We start from the raw sequence: 17321 nt of genomic DNA on the forward strand, positions 1-17321 counted from the left end.
AGCATTAAAACATTTGAGGCAGAGGAAACAGACAGCTTGGTTCTGCCAAAAGTTCACAAAAAATAAATCTCAAGCTCACTGATCGTATCTCATTAATAATATAATAAGAAGAAATATTAAAAGAAAATTTGTGGTTTTAGAGGGAGTTATGTGCTGGATGTATTTATTGGCAAACAACGGCTGGGTGTAGTGATTTCCTAAAGTCTTCAGCACACAACCTTCCCTAAAACTACAACTCTTACTTCTCTATTTCTGTTTGTGCACATATTAAATCAATGAGACACAACGTGTTAATTAGTGAGCTTTAGAAGTGCTGGTAGGTGTTTTGTTTCTTTTACTTTTCCCCTTCAACAACTCTTAAGCTAAGCTAAGCTAATTGCCTCCTGGCTCTAGCTCTGTATTAACAGGATGGTCATGAGACTCGTATCGATCTTCTTATCCGATTCAAAGCAAAAAAAAGCAAATAAGCATTAAAAAGAATGTTTGGAGGCAGGAAAACTGTGTACGTGTTATTTCTCACCTCATTTGTAGCTTCAAACTTGACAGTTCTTATTGTTTCTGGCAGATTTAACCAATAACAGGTTTCCCACATTGAAAAGAACTGTTTGGATTGTAATTAAGGTCTTTTTTACTGTGTTGCTATAACAACTTTTTTTCCATTGAATTAACATCTTAACATAAGGAGAAAAACATCATTTAAATGCAGACTGGTGATTATGAGTAAGAACTGAACAGGCTCAGTCAGTCTCAAGCAACTGATTTTTGTCCTCACTAGATTTGAGTTGAAAGTGCATGGAGAGATTAAACAGCCATGCTTCAGAGAAATAAGCTGAGTCGCCCTGAGCCACTCTGGGAGGCAGCTCGATCCACGGTCGATGCTCTTGGCACGAAATGCACTTGATTCAGCAGGAAATGTCAGACTGAGGGACAAGGATCACTGCTGCAGCTCCTACAAAGAAGAATTACTGTCAACTACAACATTAACATCACGGTCAAAGAGCTGAGCAGTGACCATTTGCATCCACTTCTCTCCTTCCTTAAACACCAGATTTATCGGTACATATATTTATTTATGGAAACGTGTCCCTTCACCAGTGTCACATCATGTCTGGGAAATGGCTGATGGCGTGTCGCTCATGCCGGTCAAACAGCAGCAACGAGACACTAGAACATGAGCGGCATCCCTTCAGCCTGATTCGCCGTATCAACCTTCACTGCTGCTAACAGGAGAGGGAGAACGAGCCAGTGACGGCCGTAGCAGCTCTATATGTCATTACATAACTGTTCAACACATCAAAGTAAAGAGCCCATGTTGTAGTTAAAATGCTGGATGGAAAAAAAAGTCAAAGTATCATCCTTCAAATCACTTTAGTTTGCTTCAAAATGATCCTGGATTTGATTTTATTACATTTTTTGGGGTTATTGAAAGAAAGGGTATCCAGCATTTTAATACATTATGAGCCCCGAAGACATTTTCTGTTACAGTGTGCACAGTTGTAGCTGCTGTAGTTGCATTGGGAAGGTGGAGGAGACAGGTGACAGTGAGTAAATCCAAAACCTCCTCCTCCTCATCCTCATCCTTGTTCATCCTCAGTCCAACGAGACTGGGAATAACAGTCACTATACACAGAGATCCACAGAAATCAAGAGTAAAAGAAGCACTCCAGAGGGTGTATGTGTGTGTGTGTGCGTGTGTGTGTGTGTGTGTGAATGAATGTGTGTCTGTTCATCTAGATTCTGGTTACTGTGCCTGGTTTTTGTCTTTATCCGCAGGACAACAGATCGTTTTTTTTTTTTTTCCAAGTCTCACATCCACAAACAGTTAAGTTCCTCTTCCTCGTCTGAATGAACACAACATTCTTTTCATCTTTTGTTGTCGAGTTCCGTCTCCTCGCCTCGTTGCAGGACGTTACTTCTTGTCGCTGTTTTGGAATATTTGTTCGTAGGGCGGTGGCGGGTGGTTGCAGTAGGACGGAGGTGGAGGATAGGAGCTCATCATCATATGTGCGGAGCCGGGCTGTGCGGGGTACATGGGGTGCGTCATGGTAACGCCCGGGTCGCCACCGGTCATTCCGTTGACGCCGAAGCCTTGCATGCTTCCTGGCTGCTGGGACACTGCATAGAAGATAAACAGTTCTCAATCAGTATCAGTTACTTTAACAGTTAATTCAGCTCCTTTTGGCAGCTAGAGTAATGTGTATGTGTAATCTATAATGTATTATGACTCCAGCCAAGGAACTATTACTGTATCCTGTTGTACACATATTCAAAATTAACTATTTTCTATGACTTTTCCAAAACTTTTCACGATTTCATATCTGGAAAATACTATTTTTAAATTCCATAACTTTTCTATGTTTTTAATTCCTGTACCGCACTGATGTAATCAATGACATAACATCCTCACCTCGTTCATTTCCTTTTTGTTTAAGCTACTGCTGGCATTGTTACATCACTGAGATTCCTTAATTATCTCTTCTGGGATTAAATGTTTGGCTACAACCCCAAAAACCCCAAATGGAACTTTTATGAAATCCTTTCAAATTCTCAGGGGATCGTTTCAAAAAAAAAAAAAGATGAGAACAAGCCGGCTGTGATACGGACTTTATGTGAGTTCAGCAGCGAGAGAAACACAGTGAGCAGTTCTCCTCTGGGTCACCTTTCTACTATCCAGTCTGCCTGCAGAAGTGAGTTTTACACTGTGGTTATTATTGGAGCTCTCCATTCAATTTTCTGCTTGGCTGACTGACACAGGGCAGAATTCCACTCATTTTAATACAAAGACTCACAGAGGTTTATTGGCTGCCCTAATTTTCCCTCTAAAATCCCAAGTTTTAAATTAAGAATTCAAGTCACAATGTTGATCACAATGAACAGCATTGAGGTTGTAATTTAAAAAGAAGACAATCAATCCAAAGAAGCTGTTATGCATGTTTGCTATTTTTAGCACTTTTAGTGTCATTAATTCATTAATTGTAAACTATATTATATTATATCATATCGTCAACCATCAGAAATATGGAAAAAAATAGATTTATCCTACAAATGTATTCATGTTGCATATACAATTTGATCTTTTTTCTCTTTCCTGGGAGTACTGTTATAGAGGGCAGTTTAGATGGATGCTATAAATAGATGAGACGAGGGCTCGCTGAGAATAAACCACATCAAATATGCCATGCTGTCTCTGGCTGCAGTGTTTAAACATCTACCAGCTTCCTTTTTGAGCATAAATATCAATATAACAAAGATGTGCATAAAAGGCATTTTGTCATTAATCCAATAAAATTCATGTTTGTGATTGCTTGGTGGTTGTCATTTTGTACTTCCTGGATGCAATGCAAGTGGTTTCCATTTGTATATCAAGCTCCCCTCTCTGCTGAACGTATGATGTTTCAGGTTAACATGGTTCTTATTCACTTTTGTCACAGAGCTGATGCTTGCGGATCATTTTACATACTTATTTTTGTTTAAAAGGTGTTTCACAGCTTGGAGCGAACACATGTACTATATAAAGAATACAATCCAAGTCTGCCTGATATAAATTTGAAATGTGAAATATGGCAACAGCTGCATTGAGCTGCATTTATGTGCATTATGTGTCTGGTGTAGACAGCTGTATTGATTAAAACTGTTTTATCAGACAACAGCCTGCATGTGAAGTCTCACATTTCACCTGCAAGATGTTTATATGCTTTTATTTTTAGTCTTCACCTGTTTACCACTTTTCTCTTCATTGGTTTCAATACTAACAGTACCTGGTGTGGTGACAGGGTGCCTGGTGAAGGAGACGTTGAAGGCTGGCTCGTCTATCAGCGGGGACGGGTACATCCTCCTGCGGATGAAGAAGCCGGCACCGCAGCAGAACAACACTCCCATCATCAGCAGCACCCTGAGAGAGGAGAAAACACACAACTGAGCCCTTTCATCCACCTCCACACCAATCTAAGAGGGACCAGGAAGTAGGAGTTCAGTGAGGGATGGAAGGAGGATGGAGGGAAATATGTGTTTTTTAGATTACACAGCCAGCAGACACAGAGGTATCACCATGACCAGTCACAGCAAAGTCATACCCTGTCACATTAAGCCACTGCATCATCTTTAGAGATACATTTTGCTCCCCTCAGCTATGAATTCGTCATCCCACAATAAAAATACAGTTCGATAATATCAGTGCTCTCTGTGGGGATGTGCTGTGACACAAAGCACTTAAAAATGTTAAAAATGTGCAGAGTTTCTCGCCCCTGCTGGTCTGAACAATGGCTACAATGATCCACCTTTATACACCTATTGATCAGAGAGGCTCACATGGTCACACAGTCCCTCTGCTCAACCTTACTGTGAGTGAAAGCACAAAAACACTTCTCACTGCTTTAAGAGCAAACGTTGCAATATCATTACTTATACTTTTACAAGGATTTATTTTCCCCCTCATATCTTATGTACTATCCATGAACTGGCTCACTGGTTACATATATTATGCAGCAGAGTAATTATACTTAGTAAGCAAACTTATAGAAGGGACACACACTTATACAATATTTAATCATTTATATAATAGGCTATTCAAGAAAAAACTATATGACTAACTCTGCTACCCTAGTCAGCATTTTATTTCCATAGGATAAAGCTGAATCTTATTTATTTAATCATTTTATCATGTGCACACCTGTTTCTGATGTCACTGTATAATCCCATCTCTATCTCCCACTCAAGATAACATCTGCTTTTTGTTTGTGTAAAAATAGTCAGAATTTCAAATAACAGTGGAATCAGCTTATGAAAAGTATTATCTTTTACTTTAGTGTGTAAACACCCATCAGAATGTTAAAAAAAACATAATGAAACTCAACAAACCTTCTTTATTTTTATATTCAGATGAGCAACTTAAAGACCTATAACTGTGCAAAACAACAACATCCCCTTATTCCACAGCTTGAATCCAGATGTTTTACTGAGAAGTTTCATCCTCCAATCTTCATTGGATGCTGTTTCCATTTCATCACCACCGGCACCGGCCATCGAAATCGACCCCTGAGGGATTCTACCTATCTCTTATCTTCACCAGCCTACAATTATCGAAGATGTATCACATCACTGGGGTCTAATCACCAGATTCTCTGCTGTCAGCCTCAATACACATTCTTTTGCACTCTCTATTGATCTCTCCTTATTGAACTCTTCAAACAGAGACTGGCACTGATTTAAGCCTTTAAATGGCCTGAATAAACAGTCACTGACCTGACATTATTTGAGACAGAAAGAAGAAGAAAAAACAGTCAAGTACCAACACAAGGCCTGCTGCATTTAAAACGACTGAATTTAGTTCAGTACAAATTATTCAGAGAGCCAGAATGTCTAAAATGAAAGAGAATATTGTAGCTTCTCACTGCAGCTGTGTTCCATCTAATTTGAATTAAGATTCTCTTAAATATTATGTAAACTGCTCCACAAGAGAGACTATTATGAGAAAAGAGCTGATATAATACTAGCTGATATACTGTATGTCAATTAATGGTCCAAGCTTGTGAAACGACAGTCAGCACTAGTGTGTCCCAGCTGGCTGTGTTAGCAGTCTATTCCTGCTGGACTACTGTAACTCACCAGAAGTACCATAGTCTCTGGATGGACAGGGCTCTGACACAGCAGCGAGTCCCACAGCAGTCCTCATATGAGCGACATCTGCAACAAAAAAGGCACATAGGGAGGTGTCAGCAAAATACACACAGATACATTACCTGATACACAGTACAGAACATTGTGAGATCTCCTGCTACTGTAAATGAAACAGCAGTACCTTTGTTATTATATCATTAGCTAACACATTGTTGTAGACAATACAAGACAAGTGTATTAAAATGTTGTAGAAATTATGGGGAAAAAAGCTTTTAAATGGCGTGAGACTGCACTGCTCTTTCATTTAAACTGACTTATTTACCTGTTTATTTTTACTTGTAAGCAGCCATTTGTATGGGCCATTTTGTTCTTTCACCCTTTAGTCATGTAAACGGCACAAACTACAAGAAGCCATGTTTAACCCCGAAGTTCAGCGACACAGTTTGTACATTTTCAGTTCACGCTCATCTTATAGTATTTACATCCCTGCTGGAAATCCAGCTTTAATTGGTAACTGGTTTGACCAGTTTGAGCTAGGTTTTTGACAGCTATGGCGCTTTTCCATTATACAGTTCTAGCACTACTCGACTCGACTCGACTCTACTCGGTTTGGTACCAGGTACGTCGTTTTCCATTACTTCATAGTACCTCCTCAACATAGGCGGGGTCGTCATAGCACGGCTGAGCGAAACTGCCGTGACTGCAGGAATGTCTGCACCTCGTCGAAGAACCACAGTGTAGTTTGCGCATAGGAGCCATGTTAACTTGCGTGAAACTCGCTGTAACTAACTCACGTGAATCTCGCTGTAACTATTTAATATATATATTTAATAATGGCAGGTTTTGATTCTTTTGCGGGAAGTCACGCTCATGACTCTTCCAGTGACGACACTCTCTGACCAATCAGTGGCCGGCAGTCTGTTGACGTCACATTTAGTATCGGCTCGGCTCGCTTGGAACCTTGCCAGAGCAGGTACTAAAAAAGTACCAGGTACCAAGTACTATCCCGGATGGAAAAGCAAAAGAAACCGAGTAGAGTAGAGTCGAGTCGAGTAGTGCTAGAACTGTATAATGGAAAAGCCCCAATAGCCAGCTACCAGCACAGAGTTGGTAACTGGTTTAACGGCTGTCAAAAACCTAGCAGCTTAAGCTCTTGATTCTATAGGTATCGGCTTTTTGCTACTCCATCAGTTAGGAGCTTGGTGTTTGACTGTTTAGTTTACCTAGAAATGGCTATGCTAGCTTACTAGACAAGCTTCTTCTGAACAAAACAGTATCTCATGTGTCTATGTTCTTGAGTGTTTAAATGCCCTGTGATGTGTTTTCTTATGGAGAGACGGTCTTGCCCCCATCGGCGGGGGTTCTAGTGATGAACAAGTTAAACCAGCTACACAAAACTGGTCTGCCAATGGTTTGACCCATTCTCTTGATGTTGATGATCGTTATCCAATGTCATCCAATATAATAAAAGATGTTTGGGTGAAATGAGCTTCAGTGCCCAGGGGCCTCTGGGAGTTAATGCAGCCTTACTTGTGTCACTATCAGAATTTAACCTTGGCTAAAACTAATTCAGTCTAATACCAACAGTCCTGTAATAACATCTCCCTTCATGAATGTTGGAACTGTTTTAGAGACTGTTGATTAAACTTTTAGATGCTGAAGTCTGTGGTGCTGTTACATTGTAGACTTAAATACAGAGAGTTGTTTCTTCTTCTCTTATATCAATAAGAGTAGGCAGAATTTAGAATTCAGAAATGATAGACTGGAAACAATCAATAAGAGTGAGAGGACAATGTTATTGTATGTGATGGTGATAGATATATAACCAAGGCTGAATTGACAGGCTGCATAAAGGGCAGGTATAAGATAAATAAGTGAGTTTGATTCAGTTGTAAATCATGCAAAGATATTCCAGCTGAGCCCCAGAAAATAAATATAGACCTGGAAATGTGCAGAATATGTCCCCTTTAAGTACGTCAGAGTTGGGAAGCTTCTCTCACAGGTGCACACTGCAGTCTGTAAGTAAAGAGCTTTTATATTTGATGCGGTTATCTCCATACACTGCTTTGCATTGTCATACACCTTCTCTGGAAACCTGCACCAGGGATTTCATCATTATATCTCCAGTTAATATTTTTGAAAATCAGCTGTCTGCCCAAACCAGAAAGTGTGCATATATAAAATATGTCAGTCCTGAGCCCACAGTAGATCAATTTTTATTACAAAGGTTGTTGTGTCAGTAGTTGGGCAGAGCTGGAAGCTTGTTGCTTATTTATGTGCTCATTTATATGCCACCACAGCGGTCAGCCCTCACAAAATTGGAATTTTCTGGCTCAAGTAACTGAGATGATGGAAATCTGAAAACCTGAAATTAAAGCTTCACTATACCTCTTTAGAAATGTGATAGACTGCACATCATACACACTGCAGTCTTTCATGTAGCCATACCCATGCAGTGTGAGTGAGTGTCATGTTATGGATGTTGATGAATGCTCACTTACATTGATAAATAAAGGTTAACAAGAATACAAGTGTGTTTACGGCATAGACTCCACCATAGCCTAGTCTGCTGCTACTGTTGTAGCTGTAAAACTGTGAGTACATTGTTGTACATCGTGTGCCCTTGAGCAGAAAGGGGCCCCTTAATGATGGCAGAAAAAAAATGTGTGGGCTCTACATAAATACAACACAAGGTTTGACCCGTTCTCTTGATGTTGATGATTATAGACAGCAGAGTTATCCAATATAATAAAAGATGTTTGGGTGAAATGAGCTTGAGTGCCCAGGGGCCTCTTGGGGCCTGATTTACTAAGATCCCAAAAAATGTCAAACCAGACAACAGATTAAAAACTCTGTATACTGTGAACTACAGAGATATTTATCTGGTGGTGATAGGCTTCATCAGCATTGTGTGAACTAGTTTGATAAGGGTTTGAATGTAAAAGATGTTCATTTATATGAAAAAGTTCTGCAATGGTTTAACTTCATATCTCCCCACATCGCAAGGGTTGAGTATGATGTTGATTATGTAAGATGTTGAATATGACTGATGCACATGTGAGTAGTACTAAGTGGTAAAAGCATTGAGGTTTAGAATATAACTGCATTAGTAAGAAGATTTAATAGTCACATGAATTGTCATTAATGCATATTTCTCAGTAGTAGTTCATTCTGAAGCAGCACCAGCTGGTGAGGTGGGAGGAGGGGATGTGCTGTTGCTTTTTCTGTTAGAGAAGCAACATAAAAATGTTTGTGTAAATTAAAATTTAAAAGAAAAATGAAATGAAACAATTTTGTCAGGATAAAAGCTTCTCTACAGCTATAATCAAAATCATTTTTACCTCAGGCGTTGAGGGTTTTTTCAAACCAAGTTTAACTCTGATCAGTGTGGGCGGAAACACATCAGAGAATCAGTTGTGTGTATTCAGATTTAATCAACTTCATTGTGTGGTTTCATCTAGGTAAAAATAAACAGAACTTCCATTCAATACATGTGTAAGAGTGACGAGGCTTTTGTTGGTTCTTTCACAGTCTGAGTTTATAATATGGCGCATTCATCCATACGACTGGAGTGCAAGAACTTTGTAATGGCAAACACATACGGTATGAAAACACATTATCTCCATTAACTATGTACATATTAAAGGTACAGTGTGTAGAATTTAGTGGCATCTAGCGGGACACACGTGGCAGAAATGGAATATAATATTTATAACACATGTTTTATTTAGTGTATAATAGTGGTCTAGGAACACCTTGGGATCCCCCAGGAGAAGCTGATGAGCGTTGTTGGGGAGAAGGAAGTCTGGGTTTGATTGCTGAGCCTAATGCCACCACGACCCTGCCCCAGATAAGTGGCAGAAAATGGATGTATGGATGCATGGATAGTGTATAATCATCTGCAAATGGTTGTGCTTTCATCAGCTTAGAATGAGCCCTTTATTTATTTATAGGGAGTGGGTCCACGAAGCCTGTCATGTTATAACTCCATGTTTCTACAGTGACTGGATATCGTTCCTCATTACCAGAATGGACAAACCAAACAATAGCTCTAGAGAGTCTTTTGCGTTTTTCGCTACTTTCGCCACTATCACATGTTCTCCTTCATGCTTGGATTGGGAGGAGAGATGTATTCAGTCGGTTGCAATCTTCAACCTCACCACTAGATGCCACTAACTCCTACACACTGCTCCTTTAAGCTGTGAACAGTTCCAGCTGCTGCTAGAGACAAAAGTGATGAACGTTGAGACTGAACTAAGACAGTACATTTGTGGGCTGTAAAAACTAAAACAATGAGCTGAAAGGTGCTAAAAAACTCCGTAGATCTGAGAGGAACTGTAGAGTGATAATTCTCTTCACATAATGCATAGGCATGTGATCCATTGTTCTGATAATAATATTGATGATGATATTGCAGCTTTAATACACAGGACAAGAGAGGAAGAAGTGCAGAACTGTAAGCTTTCCTCTCCATTTGCAGAGAATGACTTCCTGTCTCTATTACTGCAGCACAGAGAGCCTCACTACAGCACGCTGACATCTCCTCTGCTTTGATGAACCACAAAACAACAAACACAGACATACTCCAACTCTGCTATTTATCACATTTTCTGCTTCATAAACAAAACTTTTGAAAAAAGTTTGAAATGACCAGTGCAGCAGAGCTGAGAGCCAAACATTCAGAACAGAGGCCAGCTAAGGATTAATACAGCTGAAATAATAGCAATGTGTGTGTGTTTGTGTGTGATAGATGAGTGTGGATAGCAAGCGTGACAGTGTATACTTCACACTCCCAGACCTGTCTGGCATTTCAGCAGTAGAACAGGGATGAGCAACCGTTGGACACCACTTCCTGCCAAACTCCTGCCAGTTTATAAATATTAATAGTCTCTGAGTTGAAGGTGCAGCAGGTTTATGCTTTATGTTTGAACTCTTAATGTGAAAGGATTCATTTCCCAATAAGGAATTTGCAGTAGGTTCTAATTAATCATACTTAGACTGAGCATAACACCTGTAAACATGATGTGCCGGATCATGTAGACCAGCGGGAAAAGTCGAATTTGAGAAACCGAGATCCACTTTTCCTCTCCTCTATCCATCTTCTCATCTTGTCTTCATAGAGGCAGATGTGAAAGGTTGACTTAAGAGAATTTTTTTAAGGAGATGTTGAATAGAGAGACCAGAGATCCTTTGTGTAAAGTTCTTAAATGTGGCTGCAGGCAAGAGGAGCAGTACGGTGGAGGAGAGGATAGGTTCAGGGTCTTACCTTGTGAATTAGAATAACACCTTTTCAAGTAGATTTGGTTTCGGCTCGAGATTAAAGAAGGAGGAGGGATATTTCACTTTAACGTTTTAAGTGTATAAAACATCTGACTGGTATAATATGCAGGGTGGAGACAGTGGAGTCAGATGTGACTTTCATTATCAGCATACTGTAAGTGATAATGAAGCTGTTGCAACAATATATATATCAGTATGTGCAAAAACACTTTTGAATATCTTAATCTCATATACAGTATTATTGAGAAATGTTAAGTAAACCAATCATGTAATTGTAATTGAAGGATATTATCATGGTTATAAGGTTAAATGTTGATGTTTTATCCTCAGTAGTCAATGGGTTGGGTTTCAATAGTACGTTTTGAGGAAAGTTAGAGATTTATATTATATATATATATATATATTTTACTGGGACCTGAGTACTGTATTTTGCTCTTTCATGTACCCATATGGCTGAATTACAATTAAAATCCTTAAATCCTTGAATCCAGCTGGCCGGGGCCCTTCTGTGTGGGCATGTGGTGCCTGTGTGTGTTCTCTCCAGCTACACCCAACAACATGCAGATTAGGTTAATTGGTCACTCTAAAATTGCCCATAGGTGTAAATTTAAGTGTGAATATTAGTTTGTCTACTATATATTAGCCCTGTGATGGACTGGTGATCTCTTCAGGTTGTTACCCCGCCTCTCGCCCAATGACAGCTGGGATTGGCTCAAACGACCCTCTAGAGGGTAAGCAGTATGGAAAATGAATGAATAAATGAATTGCTGTCAATATGATAGCAATTAGAGAAAAATATTGGGGTGAAATCATTTTTTATTGTTACAGAGTAAGCAGGCCACATTGCTCTGAGTGTGACTACTGTGTATCAGTATCAATCTAACTCCAGCACCAGCAATTACACACGGCCCTTTAAATTTCGAAATGCTCCGTTTTGCACAATGATCAGCAGTGCGCTCATAATGACCTGTCCTCATTATGATGGAGGGCAGCTCAGTCCCATCATATTTCAAACTCAGCCCCTGTATACAATAAACAGCGTACTTAAAATGCTCTACAGGATGTTGCACACTGATCAGCTGAACAGTGATGTGTATAGTTTATGATGTACTGTATATAATGGTGCATTAAAGCCTGATGCAGTGTTTTATAGTCTTCATTTACTCACACTGTATTTATAACTTTGTCATTACACACACCTTCACACCTTCTGCAGGAGATGCTTCTACAGTAGGTTTTATTTTCATTTTTTGCATTTTTTTGTTGCATATTAAGCTCTTTAACATGAACAAGAGATGATTTCATTTGATTTGATTCTTTGATTTGATCTTTTCAGTGTTGTTGCCAGTTTATTAGGTACATCTAACTTGAAAAGCAAAGCAGTCTAATGCTTTTCAAGTCTCTCAACTCTCAGAACACACTAACATCTCCACCCTAACACTGCGCGTGGCAGGAACTCACATACATACAAATGGGACAGGCACCATGATGCTACTTGCTTGACAGTACAGTTTGCAGCTGCATTTTACCCTTTGAAGGTGCTTTGTGAATTAGATGAAACTATTTGTCTCATTGGAAGCCGTTGCTCAATCCTCTGTGGATTTATTTATTTTTGCATATTTGGTATTGAGGTAATCCAAAAGTAACGGAAAGTAATCAAGTTACATTACTTCAATATGGTGATGCTCGGATTATGTTAGTGTTTACATTTTTTAACAGGTAACTAGTAATTGTATCAGAATAGATTTTTAAAGTAAAAATTCAGCTTTCTCATTTTGGAGGCTGTAGTTTGCTGAGAGGAATTTATGTATTTATTTATTTATTTTGAACTCCGAGCTTTTGATGCATTGATTTAACTTGTACCCAGTATGTTAAACAGAGGCAGTTAAACTCTGAGCAGAAAGCTTTTCTTTGCTATATAAAACATAAAGTGAGGAGGAAGTGGAGAAAGCAGGTTGTTTTTTTTCATTAGGTCATCTCTCTTCACTGATGCTCTCTGTCTCTCTTCCTCTATCTCATCACCACTAGAGCTGTGGCCTGCGACTACAAAGCGAACTAAATGGATGAAAGTTGGAACTGTGGGAGAAGCATGTCGTCCGTCTAAATCAGTAAAACACTCTGTGCCCTAAAACTGGCTATAAAGCTCCAATAAGCAGGAGTTTGGTAATGACACTTAATAAAACTGAATTGATCTTTCATTAATGTGAAATGGCTTTTTCCTGTATTTTCACTTTATTTGTCTGACGTCACTCAAGTTGCTCTCTTATGAAACACATTCTATCCAATCTCTCCACACACAACATACAATTTCAACCCATCTGTCACCACAGCCTGATCTAAGGGCCATGTGCACAGCTGCTCTCTGCACAGGCAGTCTGTCCTCTGTCCTCTCGTCCTCTGTCCTCCTGTCTCTGATTCACTGCCTGCAGGTACGGCTGGTACAGAGAGGGGGGGGGGGGGCTGCTTTGTGTCAGCCAGCCAGCAGCTACATATACAAGAATATGCCAAATTATAGCTCGAAAACTTGTGTGACTTATGTGCTCGGTGACCATTTTTCATTTGTGAACAATGCTGTCAGAGGCATTGGAAATGTGTGTGTGTGTGTGTGTGTGGTTTTTCTAACCCTATAACAGAAAAACTCTGTTATAGAGTTTTTCAACACTATAACAGAACAGTGAGGCTACTATCAGTCTGTATACTGTGTGAGTGAACTAAATTAAATTCCAAGCTTTGATTTTAAATAATTTAACGTCCTGAACCACTTGTGACAGTGTGTGACGCACATTAACCTAGGGATGTCAAACATACAGCCAGAGGGCCAGAACTGGCCCGCCAAGGGTTCCAATCTGGCCCACTGGATAAAAGAATGACAATTGCAGAAAATCCTTTCCAATGTTTCTGCTGCTTCAGAGGTTTCTTTCCACCCTGAACAGAATGCAAATACAAAGTAATACAATACATACATATTATGTTCATATTTAAACCATTCATATATTGAATATGGTACAAAATGTTGTCAATCAGCAGCTTCTGTGAAAAATAATCTAAAAAAACCTGAGATATAATTATGTTGAATTTGCTAATTTCTCACAGTAAATAGATGGTTTATTATAGTAAAGTTATAATATATAATATATCATTTGTAGGTAATTGTACAATTGTTTTACTGGTCTGGCCAACTTGAGATCAAATTGGGCAGTATTTGATGTTACTAGTTATCTTATTTGCACTTAAGTAAAACATCTCCATAAATATATATATTTTAAACATTTTGTATATTTAGGATTTCATGAGTTGTATCTCCACCAGGTTACGTTGCCCAACGTACAAAAGGTACAAAAATGATAAATCATAATGGTAAAAACCATTGAATGTTTTATTTGATAAATAGAAGTGATACATTCTTGTTTTCCCTGGTCATTAATACCACATATACTAGTTTTTAAACTGATTTGATCATTTCTATCAAAGTATAAACCTACCACAAGCTTCAATTCAAGCTTCCTGTCAGGTCCCACACTATTTAGTTTGTTTCGTTTTTGATTTCCTGTTTTATTTTGTTTGGATTCCCTCACTTCCTGTTTGTGTTCATTCTAGGTGTCTTGAGTCCCTGTGTGTGTGATTGTCCATTGTCTTCACCTGTGCATCATTATTTCCTCCCCTCATGTGTATAAATGCCTGTCCCCCCCCCCCCCCCCAGTGTGTCTTTGTCAGATTGTCTGCATCATTTGTGAGTAGCTTTCCGGCAGTTTCCTAGTGTATGTTTTTCCTTGTGTTCCGACCTTGTTTTTTTTCCCTTGATACCAGTCTAGCTTAGCGTTTTTGTACCGTAGCCATATCCCACCTTTTGATGGTTTTGACTCTTGCCTGTTTTTTGGACTACCCTTTTTGCCTCGTGTTTTTGTACTTCTGTCTGTGCCAAACCTGGACTGTGCAATAAACTGCCTCACCACACCTGTCTGTCTCCGGTCTGCTCTGTGTCTCCCAGTGTTGTCTGTCTGAGCCTGACAGCTCCTAACAGGGCGTTAAAGAGTTTAAGGGTTAACTCAACTACCTGACATCTGAGCATCAATGACAAGCTATCATCAGCAGCGCTCGTGTATGTGTGTGTGCGCTGTGTGAGAATCTACCTGGGTATAAAGTAGCAGTGAAAGGGTGGAATGGAGTTTCATTGATGTGGTCATTCACTTAATAAGAAAGCAGAATGGATTGAATGATGAAGCTGACACAGCGCTCCGAACTACTCATTATGCTTTTCCCACCCTCATATAATGGCAGCAACACCCATGATTGTGAATATAAATCATCTTAATGTATCGAGGTGTAACCCTTACATACTGTTCAGGTTCAAATTTGACCCATTTTTACATTTGACAGCTGTAAACAAATCCTATATACATTTCTTTGAGTCAGACTTTTCCTAATGTGACCCACAGTATACAAAAATGGAAATAAAATGCATCTTTTTTTTTGTGTGGAGCTTATACACATTTTTATATATGCAAATGTCCAAGTCTGACCTGTGTCTCTTAAATAAAATCTAAATTCAGCATTCAAACATGTTGCTGTGCGGCTGTGGCTCAGGAGGTAGAGCGGTCGTCCTCCAATTGGAAGATTGGTGGTTCGATTCCCGTCTCCTCCAGTCTACATGTCGATGTGTCCTTGGGCAAGACACTTAACCCCTAATTGCTCCCGTTGCTGTGCCGACGGTGTATGAGTGAAAGGTTAGCTTCCTCCTGATGTGCAGGTTGGCACCCTGCGTGGTATCTGCCTGCCATCAGTGTATGAATGTGTGTGAATGAGGTGAATGAGTTGTAGTGTAAAGTGCTTTCAGTGGTCGAAAAGACTAGAAAGGCTACTATATAAGTACAGTCCATTTACCATTTATCATATTCTATAAAATGTTCTCCTGGTTCATAAAATAGTGATTTTTCCATTACATGAATCAAACAGAAGAATTAATCAGATATTTATTAATGACAGACAGACAATGAATGTGAATTAGTGTAGAGCAGTGGTCTCCAACCCTGCTCCTGGAGAGCTACTGCCCTGCATGTTTTAGGTATCTCCTCACTCTAACACACCTGATTCTAATAATCAACTCGTTATCAAGCCCTTTGACGAGCCTCAGCTGCTTGATAACGAGTTAGAGTGAGGAGATACCTAAAACATGCAGGGCAGTAGCTCTCCAGGAGCAGGGTTGGAGACCACTGGTGTAGAGACTAATTATGAATCAGAATATGAACAGTATTTGAGGGTTAAAATGTATCGTGGGGTTCATCATCACTTCCTTCATGTACTTCACAATAACATGACCTAAAACAGACTTAGAAACCCTTTGAAACCTTGAATGAGACTTATTATTAAATGCTTTATGAAGCTGATTAGAAAAAGGACAAACTCATTAACAACAAACTCTTAGCTACACTGCTGAGAGCTAAGTTGTTTAGCAGGTCACTTTTACTTTGTGAGGAAGAGGAAGCCAAGCACAGAAGAATTGGTTTTGTGTAGAGATGTAGAAGCGTGATGACACAGTAACAAGCTCACAATGTTCTGTCTCCCGCTGACAGATCTAAACCAACAGTGAGCTGATCTACTAACTAAGTATAATGTGTGTATTAAAGCCTTATATATCTTCTTCCTCTGTGCTGTGGAGCTCTATTGATGTCCACGACTATTAAAAACACATGAGTGAGTCACACTGCTGCACTGGGTGACATGTTCCTGCATCACCATGAACACACACACTGTAGTTTACTTGGTACATTTAGTACTCACTGGAGCACCAAATGTGGATTATTCCGCCGCTGAAAATAGTCCCCAATAAATGCATTACTTCTTCCTGTTTGAGTAACGTCTACTAGAAACTACAGTGAAATGTATGAAACTATACATCTGTGACTAGTGTTTGAAGTACACTATATGTGGTTATTTTAAAATTGCTGATCTCAAAAGTCTGCTATAAGCTTCTGGTGATATTATAGAGCCAGACTGAAAGGTAATAAGGAGCACTTCCATTCCAAACATGTTTGAGGAATTGTGTCTCAGTTCCTTTTTTTTCTTTGCAGCTGTGAGAATGGAATATTGTGGTACTTACATGAAGTAGATGGGGTATCCACCCTCAAAATACCAGCAGTACTTTTTGGCTTCTACACACTGTAAAAGAAGAAGACACATCAAGGTAATTATTAAAACACTACACAACACTATACTCACTGATAGCATTTTTAGTCATTTCATTTTTTTTACATTTCATCTTAAACTAGTGACTCAAATGCAGAGTCATAATCAATTTAAAATAAGATACACCAGTGTATTGCTGGCATAATAATGACAACAAATACTTTCTCTGTATATTATATTGGCTCAAATATAAGACTCGTATAAGCTTGTTTTTAGCCACAATGTTGCTAATGAAACTAGCG

The 17321-nt window shown here is 39.2% G+C and overlaps 1 protein-coding gene across 1 annotated transcript; it reads right to left on the reverse strand.

The window, feature by feature from the left end:
- Nucleotides 1-1909: 1909 nt before the first annotated feature.
- On the reverse strand, nt 1910-17121 carry vopp1b (VOPP1 WW domain binding protein b). The gene is made up of 4 exons (XM_062441951.1): nt 16994-17121; nt 5605-5682; nt 3759-3892; nt 1910-2115 (listed from the first exon to the last, which is right to left on the reverse strand). Exons 1-4 carry the CDS (start codon nt 17119-17121, stop codon nt 1910-1912), a joined length of 546 nt encoding a protein of 181 aa, XP_062297935.1.
- Nucleotides 17122-17321: the final 200 nt, after the last annotated feature.

This window comes from Scomber scombrus, chromosome 20 (assembly GCF_963691925.1).
Source record: "Scomber scombrus chromosome 20, fScoSco1.1, whole genome shotgun sequence".
Lineage (NCBI taxonomy): Eukaryota > Metazoa > Chordata > Actinopteri > Scombriformes > Scombridae > Scomber > Scomber scombrus.